General features: G+C 41.8%; 2 protein-coding genes across 2 annotated transcripts; one reads left to right on the top strand and one right to left on the bottom strand.

Annotated features, from left to right (window-relative positions):
- The first annotated feature begins 344 nt into the window (after positions 1–344).
- Positions 345–1,895, top strand: LOC115741030 (phospholipase A2-alpha). Its single transcript, XM_030674727.2, has 4 exons — positions 345–486; positions 593–635; positions 797–922; positions 1,619–1,895. Exons 1-4 carry the CDS (start codon positions 349–351, stop codon positions 1,792–1,794), a joined length of 483 nt encoding a protein of 160 aa, XP_030530587.1. The 5' UTR covers positions 345–348; the 3' UTR covers positions 1,795–1,895.
- Positions 1,896–3,550: 1,655 nt separating this feature from the next.
- On the bottom strand, positions 3,551–8,542 carry LOC125314844 (disease resistance protein L6-like). The gene is made up of 7 exons (XM_048278081.1): positions 8,447–8,542; positions 7,359–7,990; positions 6,193–7,273; positions 5,725–6,009; positions 5,400–5,619; positions 5,225–5,327; positions 3,551–5,038 (listed from the first exon to the last, which is right to left on the bottom strand). Exons 1-7 carry the CDS (start codon positions 8,540–8,542, stop codon positions 3,874–3,876), a joined length of 3,582 nt encoding a protein of 1,193 aa, XP_048134038.1. The 3' UTR covers positions 3,551–3,873.
- Between the last annotated feature and the right edge of the window lie 1,652 nt (positions 8,543–10,194).

Genomic DNA, 10,194 nt, shown 5'->3' with positions numbered 1-10,194 from the left:
TGTGTCTTTTTTTTTTGTGAATTTTCAATATCATTATTCTCGCTTTTCAAGCTTAAAATTCAATCACTCAGCAGCAAAGAGGCCGAAGACCGGCAACAACAGGTTCCCGGTAGAGCAAGCGCCGACAGCAGACTCGTGATCGATGTTTCTATATCAACATCGCACGGCCAACTTGGCTTACAAGTGTGAACAAGGCTCCAAAAGAACCTCACGAGCCGTCAAACGACAAAAGAACCAGCTCCATCTTTCTTCACTCTCTCTCTCTCTCTCTCTTCTCTGTGAATCAGTGCCCTGATCTGAAGCAAAGACGAAGCTCCGCAGTCTAACTGCTTCTCTCTCAGGCCGGCCATGTCGATGGTTTGCCCACAGCCATCGAAGTTAGCTCCTGTCATAACTCTTATTCCCCTGTTTGTCCTCTTTTTTTCTGGCGTCCCCGTCCACGCCCTCAATGTCGGTGTTCAGGCCTCAAACGCCGCGGTCTCCGTCGTAAGTTGGAATCTTTTCTTTCACCCTGATTTGAATCTATCGAAAAAAAGAAGGAAAGAGAAGAAAAACCCACATTGGTTCTTACGCGAGTGAATAATTTTCGCAGACCAAAGACTGCAGCAGAAAATGCGAATCCGAGTTCTGCTCAGGTATCTAGTGATCCTCGTGCTCCTCTGCCAAAAAAGAAAAAAGAAAAACCAATTTTTTTTTTTGTGCACGAAGCATTGTCGGTTAATTTGCAGCTTCTATCTTTTGTGGTTGATTAATTAGTATTGAATATGAAAAGAACTTCTTGTTGAAAATGACGCAGTGCCTCCATTTCTGAGATACGGTAAGTATTGCGGGATTCTGTACAGTGGATGTCCCGGGGAGAAACCCTGTGACGGCCTTGACGCTTGCTGCATGAAGCACGACGCCTGCGTTCAAGCCAAAAACAGTGAGTTTCGGCATCACTTTTTTCCAGCTCGTTCTTCGTCTAATCCATCGATACAACTTATCTTTGGCCGGCGCATTTGCATGGACATTTTATGAGGATGAATGTGGAAGCATTTTTCAAATGGTGAACAATAACTTCACACGTCTATACTTGCATGGATTCAAATACATGTAAAAGTATATTACGGAGTGGGATATAGAGAAACTGGTCCAAGGGACTACTGGGTTATATAGATTTCTGTTCCTTTTCTGTTCCCGGAACAAAAGAACAGGAATCAGATAAATATGAGCATTACCAAAAAAGCACCAAGTATGGTGAAAACATGTCAGTAAAATTACTCTGCCTGCAAAGGCTCCACAATTTTTACTGAACCATCTGTTCATTCATAAGCCAATTTAGTTACTGTTCTCAGGTTTTGGGGAGGATATTGTGGGTAAGGAAATGCATTCATGTTGAAAATAATATCAACATTTACTTTTATAGCAGAACCTGCTTGTCTAGATTATCTTTTTCTCATGGACCGGTCCTGGACAATAACTTCACATATATTTTGGCATTGTCAAATGTGCCGAGCGATGACGATGATGAAGAGATTACATTGTGTGATCGTTTAATTTGATCTTTTATTCACCATCGGGTCGTAGCGCCCACATAGACATATAGGAGTTGTGACACTGAGATCGGGGTGTTGTGCAGATGACTATTTGAGCCAGGAGTGCAGCCAAAACTTACTGAACTGCATGGCCAACTTCAAGAACTCGGGCGGGAAAATGTTTAAAGGAAGCAGTTGCCCAGTCGAGGATGTCGTTAACGTCCTCTCTGTTGTCATGGAAGCCGCTTTGCTTGCTGGGAGATACCTCCACAAGCCCTGAATCTCTGTCCATGATATCGACTCGGATCCTTTCACTCAGTTTGTGATCATCCCTTTCTTCTTTGATTTTTTTTCCTTCCTGCTGTTTGTCTTTGTGTGTGTTCTTGTTCTGTTGCAGCAAATGAAAAAGAGAAATGAAAACTGTAAAGCGCCTCTGTTTTCCTTTCCTGTAGATTTGGAAGAGCAGCGGAACATAAGAATTTCGAATAGTTGAAAGTGGACTTAGTTTACACCAAATTTTGAAACTCCACATCTGCGCCCTCTGTTTCTAATGTTATGATGTTCAATCTTTGGCATTAGGAATCACATGATTATGGCTGATATTTTCCTCAAGTTCATAAGAAAATTGCTGGAGGGTGTCCATCCTTCAACAAATCAGGAGTTGGATGAATATAATTCCTAAGTCTCAAGCTGCTTTAACTGTCAAGAACAATAATTACGAAATGGTAACCTTTCATAAATTGCATCGATCCAAAGAGCTGCTTCAGCAAACTGGAAAAACCATCTTTAAGAAGGGCATTCACAGCTATTGCAAATCAATGCTACATCACGAGATCAACTTCTTGTCCACTGAATCAATTTGTACCAATCATGCCGCAGCAAGGTGCCAGTGAGCAATCTCCATCTTTCCAGAGCAGTCAGACACCAAATCTATCACAAAGCAACTGCAACCTCCAGCTCTGCCTACATTCCTGCGCCAAAACAAACAGTCCATTTACACAGTCATTCCATTCTTTTTTTTTTTTTTGGTAAGGCAGCCATTCCATTCTTAATCTCACATCAGAACCAAAATCCACTTATAGTTTTGTTTTGGTTTACATGTCCCAGATCAAACTGAACATTGTTTATGTAATCGCATAAAGCATGATATAGTATGTCTTGCTATTTCAAAGGTCCATTTCGAGGATAAATGGAACAAATCCACCTTGCATAGGGTAACAAATTCTAATGCTTGAAATGAATATTACGTAAAATCAGAAGATGATTTTTCCAGACAGGATGATTTTGATCATTGTTCTGCCCTTGGTCAAACTTGGCACGTAAATCTGATCAATGAACACAAAATGGCCAGGGAATCTTGTGAAGAAAATATAGCAGTGTATCAGAACATGCTAAATATTTACCATGAGAAAGAATGGTTAAGGGACTGAGATAACTGGAGTTAAGGGATTTCCTGAAGAGTACATAAGGCTTATTTGGAGCAATTGTTCTTCCGATTGAGCATCCTCATGGACCATATGAAATGGAAAGTATCTGCACAAGCGAATAAACATAAGAGGAAGCAAATCATTCTTCAAAAGTAGTACTGGGAGAAGATTAAAACTTAGATTTGCTTGGGATAGTCATTGATAGCTTATCCAGGATGAGCAATCCTTACTTGATGACTCACGACACCTGACGTGCATGGAATGCATTCGGATCACTGTCGGCATTGTCAATAGAACGATTTCTCTGAAGCACCAATGTCATACTCCTACATCAGCTTCCCCGTTCCTTGAATCACTTAAGAGAAGGAAACGATACCTGTTGTCATGGAAGCTCACTAAATTCAACCTAATTAATTTATGTAAAGGGAGAGTAGACAAAAAAAAACTTTTTATCGACAGTTCCCTCTTTCATCAGTAACCAAAATGAAAAATACGAATAAAGAGAAGAACTAGCAAAAACCGAATTGAAGTTGTAAGGGGCCTTTTGGTTCATGGAAAAGGTCATTAGATTTCGCTATCAATGTAGAGGAAATGCTGAAGAAATTGGCAGTAAATCTCGATGAATAGTGCGACCTGCTTTATTTACCTTTGAATGGACACGTGAATCACTCCGACATTGTGGCCAAAGTGCTCGACTCATCGGAGCATTCTTTTTCAGGGATTATTTACTTGTCTGCTGCAGAAGTGCAATGAACATATGAAATTCCAATAAGTTGCATCGCTGAATGTCTTCTAGAGTTCAGATGAGTTGATTCTTGGAGCTCTGTGATCTCCTCAAGTTCATGCAAAATTGACCCCCACCATTCCATAAAATCTTCGAAAATTCGACAGATGTGGACACTTTGCTAAGGCCTTGCAGTTGAATCGCTTTATCATCTATCCACAGATGCAACTTTCTCCAAGCCCTGAACATCACGAAGCTTCCCGCAGAATCTTATGTTCAAATAGTTCAGGTTATCGAAGTACGAGAGGTCTGGTAATGTTTCAATGGATTTGCACCCCCAGATATCCAAGCGTTCCAATTTTTTCAACGTCTCAAGGCCTTTAATTTCAACTAGATTGTCACAATCTCTAGCTATTAATCGCTTCAGATGTGTTAATTGCGAAAGGTCTGGCCTCACAAGGGACCCGCAGGAACTAATTTCCAGCACTTCCAAGTTTTTCAATCTGTCAACGCCTTGAACTTGAACTAGATCATCATCCATTAGGGAAGCATCCAAGTCCACCATTTCCAAGTTTCTCAAAGACTCTAGATGTTCAAGGCCATCAAGGTTGGAAAACTTCTTGCATCTAGATACAGATAGGTAATCTAAAGATTTTAATCCTTCCAGACCCTTGATTTCTGTCAGCTCACGGCACCCTTCGATTAATAATTGTGATAAGAATTCCAAACTTGACAAACCTGGCAACTCTTTCAACTTATCACACCAGTAGAAACGAAGCTTCAATGTTCCTGAGGGAAGCTTTGGCATGAGTTCCAGCAAATTGCAAAAATGAAAACTAATCTCTTTAAGATGGATTAGGTAAGAAATTTGAGGCAATGTGTGTTGCTGACAGGTGACTCTTAGAACTGTTAAACTGGCAGGAAGCTCCGGCAGCGACTGAAGATCACAATTGCTTGAATCCAGGTGTTGCAGAGAAGACAGCTTACTGATGCTTTGAGGCAGCGATTTTACCATGCGGCAGCCAGCTAAGTTAAGTTCTTCGAGACAAGAAAGCTTCCCAACTGCATCGGGCAAGCCAGAAATGCACGTAGATGACAATCGAAGGATCTTCAATGAAGACAACCCATCTATAGGGACTTCCCCTCCCGGACTCTGGCAGACTGAGGCATTTAATTCTTCAAGTTTTCCCAACTTGCTGATAGTACTGGGTAAACTACTCAATTTCTTGCAGAAAGAAATATTCAAAATTCTCAAGTTTTCCAAATCCGCAATGGATTCAGGTAATTCTGAAATTTCTGTATTTGACAAGTTGAGTTCAGTCAACGATTCCAGCTTCCCAATTGAATAAGGGACATGACAGAAAGAATAACCACTATACCAAAAATAAAAATCCGGATCCCAATACTCATAGGGATTATATGTATGGCCTAATGACAGGCACTCCAATTTCGCAAGGGATCCAATGCTCTCTGGAAGTTCTTTTAAAGAGAAGCAAAGACTCAAGTCAAGGCTTGACAAATTTACCAGATGGCTGATTGAGTCAGGAAGTCCAACCAACGATGTGCAAGCATAGGCATTAAGCATCTCCAGCTTCTTCAAAGAACCTATACATGGAGGAATTTCCTCTATAGCAGTATAGCCTATATCGAGTTCCTTCAGTTCTTCCAATTTGTCCAATTCTCCGGGTAGCTCTCGGAGTTCCGCACATTCCCACAAGTCCAAAGAAATGAGGCTGGTCAGTTCACCCAGTTGTGAGGGTAACTTCTTGAGACTCACACAGGCCCTCAAGTTCAAGGAAACAAGGGACTTGACATCTCCAATGGAAGGGTCGATTTCCTCCAAATACGTACAACCTTCCAGTATTAGCATCTCTAAATTCTTAAACGCAGAGAGATTAGGGGTGCTCTGTAAATGTAAGCACCGCGAAAGATTGAGAACTTTCAACCTCCCCATCTACAAGGTAAAAAAAAAAAACAAACATGTTCCAAGATTAGCTGTTGGAAATAGAATGATTTATCATCAACATGTAACGAAATAGAAAGCGCTTCTCAACTTTACCTTGATTGAACTCCATCCTCCCCAGTTTTCACTGATAAAACCATCGGATAGATCAAGTACGACTAATTTCTCCAAATGAACATTGGTCGCCTCGAAAGATTCGGGACAACCCTCCCACTTTAGCCATCTTAACACAGAAAGTGAATCATTAAAATCTGTATCAAAATCCACACCACTCACATCAAGGAACTTCAGGTTAGGCATTCTTTTGAAGCTCTCTCGCTGCATGAACTCTCTTGAGCCCCTTTCATCCAGATGTAGTGCCTCGATTTTTTCATTTTCCTCCTACAAAAAAATTGAGGATTGTAAATATATGAATATAATTCGTTTTGGCTATGGCTGAATGGAAACAAGAATTTGGTCTATTGAACTTGACTTTCTTCTAGAGCAGAAGAACAGTAACAACAGAATTATGAGGGACTACCATTAGAGAACATGGGATAGACCAAAAGAAGACATCATTGTTACCTTGCGTCGTAGAACTTTTATGGCTTCCTCGTCCCATAGTCTGCTGCAACGCCAAGGCTCCATATCTTCTGGACGAGCAATAGCTCTGCCTAGATCTCTTAGTTGATCATGCATTCTCAACTCATTGTTATCATCAACTTTTATTAACGAACGGTTAATCAGTATTTGCAATCCGATTCTTGGGAAGAATTTGAGATCCTCCCACAGGTAGGTGGCAATTCTTTTTTCAGTTCCTATGAAAAAACATGCTATGTCTAGAAACATTTGCTTTTCCTTGTATTTTAATGTATCATAACTTATCCTCAGCTTCTCTTGTACGGTCTCATCAGGCGCATTCCTCAATTTCTCGAGCATCTCTCTCCACACTATTCGATCTTTTACTCCTCGGAGAAGTGAACCTATAACCATGAGAGCTAAGGGAAGCCCTCCTGTGGTGGCAACAATATCACTGGAAAGAGCCGCAAGTTCTGCCGGAGGTTCCTTCCCATCAAATGCAAATCTGCTAAACAGATGCAAAGAGTCTTTGGCATTCATTTCTTTGAGTTCGTACTCATATTTAGACTTCAAGAGGGTCTTATCTCGACACGTAATTATGATCCTACTTCCTGACACGAAGCTGCAACCTCCAATCAATTTATCAAGGTGGTCTTGACGATCAACATCGTCCAGAAGAATAAGTACCTTCTTCTGCGTGCAACGGGATTGGATCGTATTAATTCCTATATCAGAATCAGGCACTCGATAGTCATGAAGTTTTAGTATATCCGAGATCAATTGAGATTGCACATGCCCGATACCCTTGCCATCAATTGTTTCTCGAACATCCTTGAGAAAGCTGCGGCACTCAAATTTGTCAAAAAGCTTGTTATAAATGGCCGTAGCTAGAGTTGTCTTACCGACGCCCCCTATCCCATAAATCCCAACAACTTGAGTGTCGGGACGAGCAGTATCCATCAATTTCATGACCTCAGCCACACGATCATCAATTCCAACCACGTTCACTGGAAGACGTGGCTGGAAATCTTCTTGCTGCTTGCCCATCACAATTTCCACAAGTTTATTTACCAATTCCGCTTCATGCCTGTCAAGTCAAACAATACAACACATGACAACTTATTAATGGCTCAATACAACAAGGATCTGTCAAACGAAGGTAAACGAAGTACCCATCAGCAAATTTCTCTGATTCGAATACTCTGGAGTCACCTGCTTTTTTGAGCGCTTCCCTTCCTTGTCGGTTGACCTCCTCGTCGAAACGATGCTCACGGCGCCGGAAGGCATCTCCGAAGCTCCCCCGCAGGTACCGCACGTCCTCAGGACTCACCTTGTAAAGCACGGGCAAGACTAACTGTCCTCTGCTTTCCTTGCACTTCATTATGTGGATGAGCTCACGGAGGCACCATCGGCTAGAAGCATACGTTGGCGAGATGACCGGGATTGAAACTCTAGAGCCGGTGATTGCGCTGATGAGATTTGCCGCGACGTCCTCGCCGAAGGGGAGGTTCTCATCGTCTCTGAACACGAAGTTCGGATGGAACGGCAGGCCCACATCCTTGAGTCTATGGTAGAGGTGATCGACGAAGCCATTGCGAGTATCGGGGCCTCTAAAGCTCAAGAATACGTGGAAGTTGTTTCCACTCACAGAGGTGGACGAAGCAGACAATTCTTCCAGGAGGTCAGGTCTTGGTTGCCTCGACATGGCCGGAGTCGAAGCGTCGGTGAGTTCAGCTCGCTTGAGTTGTCGGGTCAAGGTATGATCTTCCAGTGCAGTGCACGCCCGCTCTCTGAGTATACTCGACTGTTATAGGTAGTTTTGAGCAGGAAATGATCAGTCGAGTATCTCTGCAGCACATTTACAGCGTCGTTGATAAAGAGGAAGAAGGGAAAGGAGGAGGCAAGGCAGGAAGTAGAAGTAGGCTCTGTCGTTTCCTATATTTCACGTTTTCTTTTTGGCCCACTGAGAATCCAGAGAGACGCTTCCAAATTATGATATGAAGTCCACCTTATATCAAATAAGGACATAAAATATTTATATATAATTTAAAATAAACACTTGAAATAGATATTGTTACAAATAAATATCCGAATTGGCCGTATCAATCTTAAATAAGAGTCTAACCTTTCAGTTGATTAATAGAATTTTGTCATTTACTTTTTTAAATTTTTTGTTCTTTTTTCTTTTTTCAATTTTTTATTTTCTTTTCTCCGGTGGCTAGTATGGTCAACCACCCGCAATGGTTGGAGAGGGCTGGACTTCCAAGTCAGGCAAGGGTAGCCTAGCCCAGGCAAGGCTAGTGTAGGCGAGGATCACCACACTCATGGCCGGCAAGGGCCTAGATGAGGCGACCATCGCCAACAGCTACGAGGGCTTGGGCCAAAGCAAAGAGAGAAAAAATTGAAAGTAAAAATAAAATAAAAAAACTAAAAGTTGAAATTATCTTTGGACGAAAAATGTCCTTGATCAATTGGAACACTTAGGGTGCGTATGATAACACTTCTGGAAGTGGATTTCTACTTCAGAAGTGCTTTTGAAGTAGAAATTCGTTTGGTAATGTAACTTTCAAAGCGTAAATCCGTTTGCTAAAAAATTTTATTTACGAAAGAAATTTCCACATCTAAAGCGAATCTTCACTTCTGAAGTTATTTTTTTCCAATTTGAAAAGTTAAAAAAAAAAATAGCTTCCTCAACTCAAGAAATACTTCTCGTCTCGCCCTCTTTTTATTGCGACTTCATCCTCTTTTCGATTATACCCACCTTCGCTAACCTCCGCCGCTGCGGATCGTCACCGCTTGCCGACCATCCCCGACCTCCATTGGCTGCCTCCCACGACCACCGCCAACCATTACCTGTCCCCACCCACCGCAAATCTTCGCTGGCCGCTACCCGCTAACCGCCCTCACTAGCCAACTAGCGCCGACCTCTGTCGGCTATAGCCCAACGCCGACCATCACCGCAGCCAATCACCCCGGACCTCCGCCCGCTACCACCAACCTCCGACCACTGCCCATTGCCAACCTTCGCCGATCGCGATTGTCGTCAACCGCCTATCTTCATCGGCCGTGGCCGCCACTAACCACCACCGCCCCTTACCACCAACCATCGACCACCGCGTCGGTCGCCATCTCCCGCCGCCCGAGTGAAAAATAAATAATAAATAAAAGAAATTTTAAAAGAAATTTAAAAAGTTCAAAAATAAGGTAGAAATTTTTCGGCCGTTGATAATAATTTTTTATAAAATATTTTGTGTTATTAATATTTCAGAAGTAGAAATTTTCAATCGTTATCAACCGAATTTCTTTAATTAGAAATAACTTTTGGAGTAGAAGTAGAAAAATCAATTTCCGCTTCTGAGAAGAAGTAGAAAAATTAACTTCTGGTCAAAAGTTGATTTCTAAAGCAAAAATGTTACCATGCGCGCCCTTAGCCGGCCAGCCAGGTCAAGTCGGCTAATAAAGTCAAGCCCTTATGTGAAATTAACATGGCTACTTCAAATCCTTATTTGATATTGACATGATCACTTCAGACTCTTATTTGTAATAAGGTTCACTTTAAGATTCTATTTTAAAAAAAAAATGACATTACTTCATGTTCTTATTTGAATTTTTCTAATTATATCATTGTCATATTATCCTATAGACTCCATACTACGCACGGGAAAAGGACTTGTGAAATAGATGACAGTGACAAGAAATTATAAGGCAAGAAGTACGCTTGATCTTCGTGGGCATAAGGGACGACAATAGCCATCACATTACCGCAAAGCATTATTCATCAATTGAACTTTCTCATCCCTCCCAACCACTCCCCCTTTCCGAATCTCCCAAGGTCATCATCATCGACTGAGTTTGCCTCCAACCGTCCGCGTGGCCCTTCATTCCTGTGATTTAGAGTCTTCACCTCGAATTGTTTACCGGAAGTTTTTGTCTTCCACGGAAACATTTCTTAGGAATCAACGCCCACGTATCCTGCGTAACCTTATAATAACCATGGATACAGATATT

Source organism: Rhodamnia argentea, chromosome 4 (genome assembly GCF_020921035.1).
Source record: "Rhodamnia argentea isolate NSW1041297 chromosome 4, ASM2092103v1, whole genome shotgun sequence".
Taxonomy (NCBI): Eukaryota; Viridiplantae; Streptophyta; class Magnoliopsida; order Myrtales; family Myrtaceae; genus Rhodamnia; species Rhodamnia argentea.
Note: the sequence above shows the minus strand (reverse complement) of the source record. Positions and strands in the feature narration are given on the sequence as shown.

What these genes read in the sequence shown, in the direction of transcription:
- LOC125314844 (XM_048278081.1), bottom strand. Translation starts at nt 8,542, where the DNA reads ATGGTCGCCTCATCTAGGCCCTTGCCGGCCATGAGTGTGGTGATCCTC. An exon ending in TACCCTTGCCTGACTTGGAA is followed by an intron (nt 7,991 to 8,446) that starts GTCCAGCCCTCT and finishes TACCTATAACAG; the next exon opens with TCGAGTATACTCAGAGAGCG. An exon ending in TAAAAGTTCTACGACGCAAG is followed by an intron (nt 6,010 to 6,192) that starts GTAACAATGATG and finishes ATTTTTTTGTAG; the next exon opens with GAGGAAAATGAAAAAATCGA.
- LOC115741030 (XM_030674727.2), top strand. Translation starts at nt 349, where the DNA reads ATGTCGATGGTTTGCCCACAGCCATCGAAGTTAGCTCCTGTCATAACT. An exon ending in CAAACGCCGCGGTCTCCGTC is followed by an intron (nt 487 to 592) that starts GTAAGTTGGAAT and finishes TAATTTTCGCAG; the next exon opens with ACCAAAGACTGCAGCAGAAA. An exon ending in CTGCGTTCAAGCCAAAAACA is followed by an intron (nt 923 to 1,618) that starts GTGAGTTTCGGC and finishes GGTGTTGTGCAG; the next exon opens with ATGACTATTTGAGCCAGGAG.